This window comes from Monomorium pharaonis, chromosome 2 (genome assembly GCF_013373865.1).
Source record: "Monomorium pharaonis isolate MP-MQ-018 chromosome 2, ASM1337386v2, whole genome shotgun sequence".
Classification (NCBI taxonomy): Eukaryota; Metazoa; Arthropoda; class Insecta; order Hymenoptera; family Formicidae; genus Monomorium; species Monomorium pharaonis.
Window position 1 is genome coordinate 9,537,999 of NC_050468.1, and position 13,659 is coordinate 9,551,657.

General features: G+C 39.2%; 2 protein-coding genes across 4 annotated transcripts in view; one reads left to right on the forward strand and one right to left on the reverse strand.

The window, feature by feature from the left end:
* LOC105836754 overlaps positions 1–13,659 on the reverse strand; it is a 137,669-nt gene that overhangs the window by 114,748 nt on the left and 9,262 nt on the right. For all 3 annotated transcript variants that reach the window (XM_012681012.3, XM_012681014.3, XM_012681013.3), the window contains exon 2: positions 2,393–2,497. In XM_012681012.3, coding sequence (XP_012536466.1) covers positions 2,393–2,465 — 73 coding nt within the window. In that variant the 5' untranslated portion in view covers positions 2,466–2,497. The remainder of the gene's footprint in view (positions 1–2,392; positions 2,498–13,659) is intronic.
* LOC105828367 overlaps positions 1–13,659 on the forward strand; it is a 30,154-nt gene that overhangs the window by 5,674 nt on the left and 10,821 nt on the right. Inside the window, exon 2 of the mRNA XM_028194455.2 lies at positions 12,926–13,404. Coding sequence (XP_028050256.1) covers positions 12,926–13,404 — 479 coding nt within the window. The remainder of the gene's footprint in view (positions 1–12,925; positions 13,405–13,659) is intronic.

Genomic DNA, 13,659 nt, shown 5'->3' on the forward strand with positions numbered 1-13,659 from the left:
GTTGTAAGAATTAAGAACAAAGAGTAGTCAAATTATTCTAGCAATTTATTATGTGTCATACTAAAAATATATAATTCGATTATCATAAATGGATTTCTTTCTGTAAAAAAAAAAAAATTTACTTATTCACGTAAAGTGTTTGAACCGTTTGTATTTACTCTTCTAACTTATCTCAATTAATTAATGACTCAAAAAACATTGCTAGAATATCTTCTTATATTTTAAATTGATAATCGCCGTGCGAGTATCACATCTAATTGCGTGAGTGCGGAGATGCTTAAGTATCCAAAGAAAATGTTTCGATACTTTCTAATAATCGAGCATCGATGGGCATGCTCCTTCGAGTAATCATTCCGCACGCACGCACGCACGCACGCACGCACGCACGCACGCACGCACGCACGCATGCAGCGTCCGTTGGTCGAGCGGCGTTGGACGATGCCGTTTTAGCATGCTTAGCGCGTAGGCCACGCGATATTCCAAGTACGCTGGGCTATTTTCATGCTACGACGAGAAGACACGGAGAACGAGCGAGCTCCGCGAGTATAAGAGACGCGTCTTTCTCTCTTTCTCTCTCTCTCTCTCTCTCTCTCTCTCTCTCTCTCTCTCTCTCTCTCTCTCTCTCTATGCCTACGGCGACGGTGACACGACGAGACACGAGGCGGCGGCGGCGACCTACGGCCAAGCCGTATAAAGCCGGAATCAGTCGTACTGCGCGAGTGGGATCGTCGGAATTTCTCTCGATTTGTCGTCTATTCGTGGAAGGGACTCCCGGGTCGGAGATTGCAAGCCCCCCCCCCTCCCCCTCCCCTGAGATTCAGACGCATGCGGCTCCTCCACTCGCGGTTATTTCTATCGGAGAAACGGTAATTCGAATGGGCTACGCAAAGTCTCCGTTTTCGAATCAAATCCAAATGGGCAAATAATAGCGCGACTCGATGTTGGATGAGCGCTTAAAATAAATATCCCGAGAGAAAAAGCTCCATTCATCTAAGAGGTATTGTCTTAATTTCAAGAACCCGGAGAACATTTCTTGTCCGCGAAGAGTATACTCGTGTAATGAAAACGAAAGAGAACGAGACTCGAGGATGAGTAGTCGCTATAATGCTTAACATTTCTTTGAAACAAGCATAAACACGCGATGAACTTGGCAGCTGTTTTGTGTGTAAACAATAGCGCGCGCGAGGATGATACGGGTATGAGTCTTCGCGGAGCAAGTTAAAGAAACGTAGAACGAAGGAGATTTATATTCTGTAAACATGTACTTCTCGCTGTGCTTTGAAACGTTTGACAAACCATATAGCGAATAGTTAATTTCTTAAAGAAGTGCTATCGATATATGTTCTACCGTAAGTCTATCAATTAGAAAATCGTGTATATAATTGTGGATGTGGGGAAAATTGAAATTGGTTTTTTCCTCTTAGTGCCACTTATCTTATTTATAAATGTGTAGAGAGACAGCTACGGATATAGTAGCGATTGTGTCGTAACGCGCGATGTGAACGCGATTACGATCGTAAAAGTTTTAATTACGAGAGTATCGATTGCGTAGATAACACCGCGATAACCTCTTTGCTATCGCAGCTCGCTGTGATATCGTCTTGTTAGATGTGTCTTGTACGGAATACAATAACTCGAAGGTGAGAGGAATTCTCCCGGTTTATCGGTATGCCTTCTTTTACACGCGAAATATAGAAACGTCAGGCAATGGATCATTCGTCAGCTGATCGGAAATCCTCCACTGATTGGTCGTGCGGAATTCTCGCGCTACGCGCGTAAATCTGTTATAGGAATTCGATTTGTCGCGATACTCGGTATGCATTATGCGGAAGAGATCGCCATTGACGATTGACACATTTCGCGGAATCGCTTCTCGTCATCGATTCGTTTGCTCGACTTCTTGTGAAACTTGCACAAGTTGGTGATGCGATTAACGCACAAAACGCAAAGATGTAAGATGGTGCAAAATCTACTGTAAACGCGTTGGGCTCAACATCTTTTAAAATCGATGTTTAACAATTTATCCTGGATTTTATTTTTAGATAAGAAATATATAAACGCGTGTTTTTTTAAAAGATATTCAGGTCCTGCTGCCTTAAATCAAGCTATATGATTTTTGGAGTGTGTAATTTGTCGGGGATATTGGTTTTCCCAAAATAGAATTATGAGATCAAATGGAAAACTCGTGTTTCGCGGCGCGACATCCACGGGTGAAAATATCTCGCGAAAGGCGTGGTACAATAGAATTTACTTTACTCTATCTAAATTTACTTTAAATGTCCGCGTGCACCCCCATCGTAAATCCACCAAACTTTATTACGCTCGCTCGGCGATACTATACACCCGGTTACGGTCTTGTAATAAGCTTAGAAGGATTTTGTACGATACTCACCCATTCTCGCCAGACGTATCCTCCTCAAGTTCTTAATCGTCACCACGTGATCTCTCGAAGTTGGCTCCTTCATTGAGCGACACGAGTCTGCGATAATGTTGTCACCTGCACATACACGTACACGCCACTTTGTGAATGATGACAAAGGATGAGTTTTCGTAAAATTTTTGCAAAGAAAAGTCAATTTCAATTTTATCAAGAAATTTAGCCTTGAAACTGTTTTCGATGACTGCGAATTAGTGTGTATTAATTTCCATTTAATCTCGCCCACTGGCAATGAGATTTAAATCACCGTCATCAATTTCAATGAGAATTCCGAGTATCTTGACGTACGGTAAATTGACGGCGAACATCAAATCGGAGGGATACAGTTATAATATAACGTATCGCGTTCCACATCGATCGTGACGCGAAGATCAGCAATTGAGGCTACTGATTAATTGTAGCGAAGCTTATCGCGTTGTTTCTTCAACTAGCAACATTAATGATCGTGTCCCGCACGTTTGTTTTCGCGGAAAGAAAGCCGCAAGAAACGCGACGTGTAGCGGAGTCACTCGCGTCGAAACCGGAAGAATTACGTTATTTGCTCGGTAAATACTCGTCCCAATTTTCAGGAACGTTCGCGGTATACGTTAAATGTCCGTTCTCACACAGATTGCCGATTGATGGTCTTCGGCGAATTTGCAATTCATAGAGGTGCGTCGTATTCATAATGAGAGGGAGACGGCGTTCAAATACGAAGAATTCGCTATTAGATTTACACCGTGCGTCACAGGCACACGTGAGAAACTATTGGCGATAACCGCGCACACTCGTCAGATAGAATCTAATTAAACTAATCGGAAGGTAAATATGAAGTCACATTGTTTACACGACTGACATAGCGATACTCGAATGACTCAATCGTCGGGTCGTTTCAATTAAAATCCAAAGTGCCGCGGACATGCGTACATCTATTTTACACGCTGTTCCTCAGTGTGAAATTATCAGATTCTTATCGGCACTACACGCGAAGTTGTGACAATCAAGATAGTGCGCGCAAGTTAGATGATATAATGACAGAGAATGAAGAGAGCGAGATTGAAATCTCGATCGCGCTGATTCCGCGCCTTTCCTCGCGTGCAAAGTGCATAGTCAAATGAAAGCTTAACGGTATTCCACGAAAATTAACATCACCCTAGCGTTACTTTTTTTTTTTAATATAATAATGGAAGAATGTAAAGTAAACTGGAGATAAGTAATCTAAAGTAGAATAGAATTAAAAAAAAATATATAGAAAAAGAGAAAGCGCACGTATACCTGTACGCGTGCTCGTGCGTACACCTACGAAGGGAGAAAAACATCCGTTTGTATCATCAGTCTAGTCTCGAAGAGAGGAGTCTCCTTCCTTTGGGAAGTAGACCGGGGCGGGTGGGGAAAGGAGGAATTCCGTGGATAGGCGGCCGTGAACGTCCTAGGGCACGTAGACGCACGGCGGGGTGCGTGACCCAATCACCCGTTCACCGGCAGCGAGCGAGCGAGCGAGCGGAGCGGCGTGGACATTCGTGTCGAGTCTCCGGTCTCCGCGCTGGCGCGCGGTGGGGAGGACTATCGCGCGCGGAGCGGAGCGGAGCGGAGTGTACGGTAGCGCGCGCGCAGAGTATCGGACGGAATCCCCAAGCGCGCGAGCGAGACCGCGTGCGCACGTGTATACGTGTGTATGTGTGTGTTTGTGCGTCAGTGGTGGCCGTGCGAAGGCCGACGGTAGGGGAGAGAGTTGCTCCGTCAGACGCAAGCAGGCGGCTGATGAGCGCGGGAAGGGAGAGGCAGGGAATGCCGCTTCTTCCTCAGACGTGCGCGGCGACGGCGGCGGCGGCGGCGGCGGCTCGGGTTGCGCGCGTGACTCACTTGCACATCGCGGGAATCTCCCGCTTCCTCGCCGGTGGCAGCACCGTACGACCTCGAGCGACGCCGTCCGCGTGCACGGCGAGAGTATATAGTCGGAGACGAAGAGAGGAGGAGGCGACGGTGACGGCAGCGGCCACCGCACGTTCGGAGAGTTCATCCGGTGCAACGACGCGCGCTTGGCCGCCGCACAGACCCGCTACACGATACACCAGTGTTTCCCAACCTTGCTTCCGTAGCGACATACTTCGGACGTGATCCAATTTCCACAGGGATATCGTAACATGTAATAACAATCGTTACTTTGATAATGATTCTGTAATATTATTTTAGGCAAAGGCGAGATGGATTAATTGATCGAAAGTGGAATAGCAATAATGCGTGTTAATTAGAGTTTCATGAATTAATAGAACTCTTGCATATTTTTGAATTATCAGCGCGTCGTATCTGACTACAAGTATCTGATTACACATCAATCTATAAATAGTTATGAAATATATATTAAAATCCGTACGCTAAATATACTGCACAGAGAGAGAAAGAGAGAGAGAGAGAGAGAGAGAGAGAGAGAGAGAGAGAGAGAGAGAGAGAGAGAGAAGCAAGATTAGTTTCCAAATAATTTACGTAAGAGAAATATTGCGCATCACTGATTTGATTTACGCAAAATATATTGCGTTGAGCGGACGTTAATTGAACGATGTATTCGTACGTCTGGCACACGCACAATATGGCGATATAAATGTGCAATAAATACGGTCTGTTCGCGTAACGTTAAAGTACTAATAAACGGTTAAAACTACTGATGGTGCCATCAAATGAATAAGCCAAAACAACACTGTCCACGCTACAAAAAGCATTCTACCGTTATCGATTATCGCGCATCAGTTAAATTAAACTTCACCCCATTACTGGTAGAAAAGAATTGAACAGCTATCGTAAGCGTAAGTGGAATTAATGGATGAGCGAGGGCAACTGACCCACGGGGTCTGTGACTCAGAGAATCAACAAGATACCTCTCGAGGTTTCGGCGCGTGGGTTCGCTTCTTTTACATGTTGAGAATTCTCCGCCGAGCTTTTGTCACGTTTTAAATATTTAAAAAGTCCGTGGCATCGTCAAAATTATCTCGCTTCTTCCACGATTTGATCGAGGAAGACGATCGGGCGTGATCGGTGATCTCTCGCCGGCGAAAGTCACGAAACCGGCGCGCAACCGATTTCTGCAATCCGGTGTTCGATAACGCTTTCGACACCACTGATTCACGCACGACGGTATTCCGAGCATTCCTTCTGACTTCGTCGACAGGTACGAAGAGCTAGACGTTGTTGTATAATAACATACGAGAATGGCATAATGTCACAAACCTGATTTCCCGTTTGTCAATTGAGTCAGATAAGAACGAGCTTCACGGGGTTCTTATGTTTCGCGCAATAATTAACTTGCGGTCGCGTTTTTTACTGTTTAACCATGCACTATGCACGATCGGTAAGTCACGTGTTTTGCATAAGTCATGTTTGACACGATTTGAATCCTGTGTTAAAAAGTGTGATAATAAAATATAAACCAAGTAAAATCTAACAGATATATCAAATTTTCGACTTTCAAAAGCAGAACTTAATTGAAGTAGAATACGAAAATTGTTACGCATCAGCAGTTAATTTTAATACGTCAAATGCAAATTTTTAACGTACCAATTAAAGTTCAGGATTTATTGTGACTTATTAATTTTTTGCAACGTTTCGAGACGAAAGAGATCAAACTGGGAAAAAATTTTGATCTCAAACGATAGAGCATTAATTGAGAATCAGACGTAAATAAGTGCGAAAATTGAGGCATGATGGGATTAAGCCGCGGTCAGTTGAACGAGCGGTTAACGTGTCTGACGCGTCCGGCATAAAACGATTAACGAATTGTCAGATCCATATAGCGTGTGGTGGCATGATGTACGTTGTACGACATATAGCAGACTGAGCGAACTATTCATAGGTTGCAATTGGTCGTTTGTACGAGTTTACGCTTCGCCTCTTCGGACTCTCACTTAGGATTAAACCAATATCATGCGAAGCAATATTTACGACTTGCTTTTTTTTTATCACATCCATTCGTTTAACACTTGCATAAAACTGCTCATCATATTTTTAGTTTAGAGATTTAAAGAAAAATTTAATATAATCTTGAAGTGGATGCTCATGTTTTTTTCTTATTGCATTTATAATGTAATTTTAAATATAATATAATTTTATATCAATTTTTCTATTATCTGAAGTTTATTTGAAGAAGAGGCAATAAAAAGTGAACTCCCTATCAACTCCCACGGTTTTTAGATGAGAGAAACATTATGCTTCATTTTTCGTTTTATCAAATATGATCATCCATCACGAATCGTATAAATTTGCCTTATGTTTGCTTATTATTGGTTTTGGTCAAACATGGCGAGATGTAATGAGAGTTATCTTCGCGCGCGTACGCCTGCTGATGCATCGTCGAGAGAGGGGACCGAGGTCAGGGAGCGAGCTATCAAGATAGAGGGCAAACAATAATAACACCAATACATCAATAAAGTGCCCCAGCGGTTCGCGTAGCCCAGCTTTCTATCTATATCGGGGTTTTATTCGGACTGGAAGAAACGACGACGTGGGCGAGATCGCTAAACTCGGCGACTGAAAATCCGAAAATAAAATTTTATGCCAAGAATTCGCTACTAACTTTGCGCGCACAATGGTACGCTCGAAAATCTCACATTTTCTCCGACGCGGTGACGATCGGTTTAAAATAAAATGGTAGAGGCAATTTTATTTTAAGCTAATTTTTTTGTTTCGAGGAATTTTATTTTCGGAACTTCATCGGTATGATTGACGATCTTTTGCGAGATGCGTGACATTTTCTGACAAAATTGAAAAACGGATTTATTGGACGAAAATGATTTCCGCAGAAAATTGCGTTGTGATTTTCATCGAGATGTTCTATAGTACTTGTCAATTGAACGCAATTCTGAAAAATATCAAATGTCAATGCAAGATAAGGTCACGTCGATTTTTATTCTTTTATGTCACAGTAAATTGAAATCTTACAATTGTATAAAATTCTGAGAAACTTATAGACGAATAAATCCTTGCGTTTTTCACGTCAGATTTACCTGATATAATTTTACTATCTCTTAAAACAAGTTGCAAGATAATTTGATTTAACACGATTTTTTTTTCTATACCTACATAAAAATTACAGATCATCACAGAACATCTACAAATGTTATTTCGCTTTAGCTTCTCATGAAAATTAAACGCGTCTACAGAATTGGAGCGTGTTATGCGCAGGGAAATAACTGTGGCGTATTTTATACTAGCAAGTATAGTCGACCAAAATCTGCATTTGCGTTTGCTCGAAATACAAACAAAACGTACCGTGACCCATTTTCGTCGCTGTGCGGAATCCACGAGTACATGCGAGCTCAGTATTTATTGCATTGCCATACACGTTTGCAGAGTATATTTGTTACGAGGCAGCTTATGCGAGTATAATGCACGAATAACTTCAATAACAAGCTGTAATTTCAAGCAAATATTTGAGAGACCGTTAATGGAATAATCTGAAACTAGGGACGATACTCGATGATAATCTCTTCGTTGTTTATCCCTTTTCAATTCATCGGCAATCAGTCTCGATTCGTGACACACGCATTATATTATATAAAATATAAAACACGAAAGAAGAATAGCATGTCTTGAACGATCACCGATAAGTCTAGTATTATGTGCTCAATTTGGAAAAATTCTGTAATTTAATCTGAGAATATAATCATCCTATCTTTTTGTCTGTACAATTACAGTATTGTATAATTTATTAATATTTAAAAATCTCACATTTAAACTCACTATTATTTTGAATTTAATATTTTCTTATTATATTTGATTTTTATAATGCATATGTAAATCATCACAGAGTATTTCCCATATTTAAGTTTCAACAAATCGGTATTATGAATATATGAGTAAAACTTTTTTTCTGATGCTAGGATATAAAAAAATACTCCAGATGACTATTTACTAGTGAATCTCCTGCAAGTTGCAAATCATAATAATGCTGCTACTTTATAAGAAATGAGTTAAAATTTGTTGTTTTGAATATCGACGTGATATGATACAAATATCGTGCAGTATTGTTATAAAGATATCTTTTCATCACGATACCTCTTTACAATCAAATAATAACAGCGCACTATGGCGACACAAAGGCGCCTTATATAAATTTGCGATAGCGCAAAAACATATCAACGATGCCGATGATTCAGTTTCCTCGCGCACAAACTTTTACGTTGATCGACAACACATAAAACATCCTGCGATAATACCGCGCAGATATCGCGCGTGTTCGTAGAGCACACGATTGTGAGCGAACGAGAATGGATTTAGCGGCAAAGAAACGCACCATCGTCGTTTCATTCATCTCTGCCCGAAGGAAAGCCTAATGAAATCAGTGCATCTCACGTGTGTCTCCGCGTATCCTCCCACGGTGCGTCCGCTCACAAAGGAATCATTTTTTTATCCGCGAATTGACTTATTACGCTCGCGTGAGCCGTGACCTTTGCAGCTGCAATTAACGTGATTCATCCACGGCCGCTTTGGCGTACTCGCCGATTAGATAATATTTAAGTTGGGTAGTTACGTCGGGAAAAACTTTGAAGTTTTAAAGAAAAGAGGCCAATTTTAGAAAAAAATATTGTAGTGTAAGAAAACAAATTTCTTTCTCCCAACTTCACTTACTCAATTGAAATATGTTCTGTTAAAAGAATAGTATATATTTCATTGACTATTTAATTATTGTGTTTTTATTCCAAATAAGAATAAAATATCTAAAGACAAGTTACAGATCAATCTCTTGTAAAATAGTGTACTTCTTAGATGTTTGTATTATTTTGTGCATCCTCTGTAAAGTATAAATATTTTATTAAAACATGATACAATGTTATGATATTAAATTGATGTTCATCTAGAATCTATTGATCTCGCAGTAAAATGCGAAACTGAAAATACGATTTATAAACTGCACTTTTGTAAAACTTTGTTTAATGAGCTTGCAACGTCAGTTGAATCGCGCGACACTTTAGGTGTCTTTTAGAAGAGTCAAAAATTTCACGGTGGTTTTCCGGTATTCCTTCTTCGCGTAGAGGAAATTGTTGCTGCCAAATGATCCGTCGATATAAATCTCACCATTTGAACACAAAATTCTCCGCGAGAAATCCCTCCGTCGGCGAACGAGATTGGCTCGTGTTCTGCCAGCTTTTCATGTTTCTTCTTGTCCTCTCTCTCTCTCTCTCTCTCTCTCTCTCTCTCTCTCTCTCTCTCTCTCTCTCTCTTTTTCTCCCCCTCTCCACCCCTCCCTCTTCCCCTACTTTATTTGCGTATATAAATAGCGCGGTCCAAAATTACCGGGTACTTCGGCGAACGGTGCCGCGAAAGTGGCATCCAAGAAAAGGCCGGCGATTTCTGCTAGTTATAAAAATATACGCGGGAACGACGTGGACGCCCGTTGGGCGACGCGCATTCTTCAACGAAGAATACGATGAGATCAACTATGTAGACGAAAAAAGCAGAGGCTATAGAATTATTTATAGACTTATGCCTTTCTGACCCGAACTAACATCAATCAATATGTAAAAACTAACGATTATGCAAAAGAAGCTCGCTTTTTATAGAAAAGGAGATAAGTAGGAATGGATTGTGTGATATTTTAAATTTTTAAAACGTAGTGTTTTAAATTTTTCTCAAAATATTAGAATTAAGTAAAATCATTAAATCCTTCGTGAAACTGTTTCTTTACCACAAATCTATTATACAATTTTGTTCTTCTAAATCAACAATTGCGTTCTTGAAGACAAGTGAGTTTTTGATTGAAAATTGTGAATTTCAAGCTTAGCAAATGTAACTCGAGGGTGAACTTAAATAAAAAATTTAAAATATAGAACAGATATATATATATTTGCTTTGAATAATTTATGCGTTGTATAATGATGATTTAGAAAGTTTCTGAAAGATTAAAATATATATCGCGCGCGCGTATGTGTGTGTATTGTGTATGTCAATTTTTAAAATTACTAATGAGAAAATGTATTAAAAAAGAAAGAAACCTCTTGAATCTTTGATGGTAATATTTAATATCGTGTAACTTGAAAATATCATGTATCATGGAATATGTATCATGGAATGAATATACGAATTAATTTTAAATTGTCTTTATACAACTGTGATATACAATCTAATAACCTCAGGTTAATGACTATAATCAAATTTAAATTATAATAAAGAAGTTGGCGTTATACAGTCGAATACGACAAGATGCTGTCGTTGTTATCGATCTAACTGCGTAATTATTGCGCAATTATTGCGTAATTATTTGTAAAAAAGAGGACAAATAACCGAGAATCTACACTGAACCAAAACTGTACATAAATTCCAATGAAATATTCATTCTAATGAAAAATTTATTAAAATTGGTCCAATAAATTATTTTATTATCATGATGTTTTATTTATTGTAACAAAGAATAATTCGTTATATTAATAAATTTATTAATGGTTAATGAAAAGGTTCAATGTAATATTTATACTATTAACAAAAAGCTTATTGTATCAATGAATTTTAGTTAATAAACGTCATACATTGATACGATGAAGAATTTTTTTTTTTTCAGTGTACGATTCTAAATAATTCCTCAACGATCAGTAGGCAAATACGGAAGACCTCGGTCGTTTATAAATGAAATTGCAGGCGCAGAGAAGTCTCGCTTGTTCGCGTAAACGAATCTGAACTGTTGAACCTGTCCTCAACTTCCGGTTTCGCAACGTCACATTGCTGTATAATTCCACGGGGACGACCTGTCGTGTCTTGAATATTGAACATGCAGATAATTGTGTTTAAAGCAATTTCCGCGTAAAATGTTACAATATTTTATTAAATGACGTTAATACCATTTAATTAATTTAATCTAAATATCGGAAAGAAATTTAACAGAATTAAAGAAGTATTATTTAATATGATTTGTCAATGCCTCGGAATCTTTACATATAAATACTGGGATTATTTAATGAATGCTGAAACTATATTCTGTGATATATGTAAATGTTACCTAAAAGAATCAAGTTGCTCTCACAAAGAAAGTCTTAAAATAACGCGTATTTAAAGGCGCATTATTCACCTCATTAGAATGGAATCCAATAGAATTGGCGTATCGCAAAATGCATAATCAAATTTCCTAATTGAATTCTTTGTGAATTTTTTTTTATGTGATCACACACCAGTATTTTCTCCGTACGTATCACTCGTTTTAGCTACGGCTTGGCTATTTCTCCGCTGCGGAGAAAAATATCTATTGACCGATTATTATTAGCGATTATTCACGGCCAAGTATTTTCCCGATCGTGAAAGTGTACTGTAAAATATCTGTAGGTTACTTTCCTTATGCAGAATATATAATAAATTTTGTGTGTGTGTGTGTGTGTGTCTATTTGTTTTTTCATACTTCTTAATATATACATACGGCCTGAAAAAATATATATATTTTTATCTTATATGACGAAATTAATTAAAACGAAAATAAATACGCTACGGCTGTATTAAAATAGAATGCATTATCGTTGGTATAAATATGTTATATGCTATATTTTTGCTTTGTTAATGTTGATGTTGATGTTGGATTTACGAGAAATAAAAAATTTAGGGATTAAGAATGCACTAAACTTTTTTTCCGATTAAAATCATGCAACATATAGTATACGTTATTTAATAATCTTTCTATGTAATCTGTTTTCTTCGCTTATTTTTTAATGTATATACGTATGATTGTGCAATTACAGATCTGATAGTGAGTTATCATAAGCAATGTCAGAAAATCGAAACAGGATTTGTTAACGTAACTTTAACGTAATATTGCGTTTGATGTCTCGACTATGATTCGACGCAATTATGCGTAACAAATAAATTCATTTTTGTGCGTCACGTAATCGTTTTAGCGCTACGTGATTGACAAAATACAATATGACACATACCAGATGATTATCAGTATGTTTTCTTATCCCACATCGGGAGTGCATTAACGCCTATGTATTTATAAAAACGTCATAAGGCAATTGACACGGTGGACTAGAATTTTCCAATCGGCGTCATCATGATACTTTGCTTGGTTTGCACGACCTCGAGTACTTTCCTTATATACGATCGTCGTCGCGCACGTGTCACTTGAGCGGATCCATCGTCATAGTAAATCTAACGCGTCATTAGCGTCGTTACGTAAGGTTACTTTGCACGTAATCAAAAATCTACTCGATGTCCGTTACTTTGGGGATTTTTTGTTTCCATTTGTTATTTCCCAACGTCGACAATTAGTTGACGCGGGAATAAAAAATGGCGATTAAAATCGGATTGATCGGCGCATTTGCTTCACAGAATAGTCTAAGCGATTCGCGCAGAATATCGAGAATCCTTCGTGAATCACTTCCCCCCTCTCGACCCAGGACGTTGCACGACGTCCGTTCTCGCATCTGAGTCACCTGAGAGCTCACCCGCGCATGATCTCGCCTTCTCTTTCTCATTCCGCTCCTTGTCTCGATTCCAACAGTCGGCAGTGATTAAAAGTAGTTGGTGTCGCGTTGTTTACAGAGACCCATACTGTGGCGATGACAGACCCACAGCTGACCAATAACAACAATAACAACAACAACGATGGCGAACCAAAGTACCTGCATAAGAAGTTCAAGAAGATGGCGACGACGGAAGTTGCGCCGAAAGTCGTCGAGAAGGAGGGCACGGCGAACAATGTCGTCTCTGATGAAACGTCCAAGCGAAACGACGACAAGGACGGCAAGGAATCGTCGAAGAAACTCGGCAAGCTCGAACCTTCTCCCGAGCCGGCAGGAGGAGTCGAGCCCACCGCCGAGTCACGAAAAAATGGCTATGCGTGCCCTTACTGCCCGATGACGTGGACCAAGCCGAGTGTTCTTCAAAAGCACATCAGGGCGCACACGAACGAACGTCCGTATCCGTGCGCGCCCTGCGGAATATCCTTCAAGACCAAATCAAATCTGTACAAGCACTGCAGGTCGCGATCTCATGCGCACAAGACGGAGAAAGGAGAGAAGGTAGCCTAATAAATTAAATGAGTGAAATTTTAATATAGTATTTTTTAACAAATTTTATTTTTATATTATTTTGTAATTTTTTGTATTATTTTATATTGTAATATTTATATATTACAAAAGAGGGAACTGATATTGTTCGATAGTTAATACAGATGTAAAGTTAGTTTTTAATAACATTTGCAATTTTTTGCATTAAATTGATAGCAATTTAGTTTATCAATAAATAGTTTAGTGTTTAATTAAGACAATCTGTAA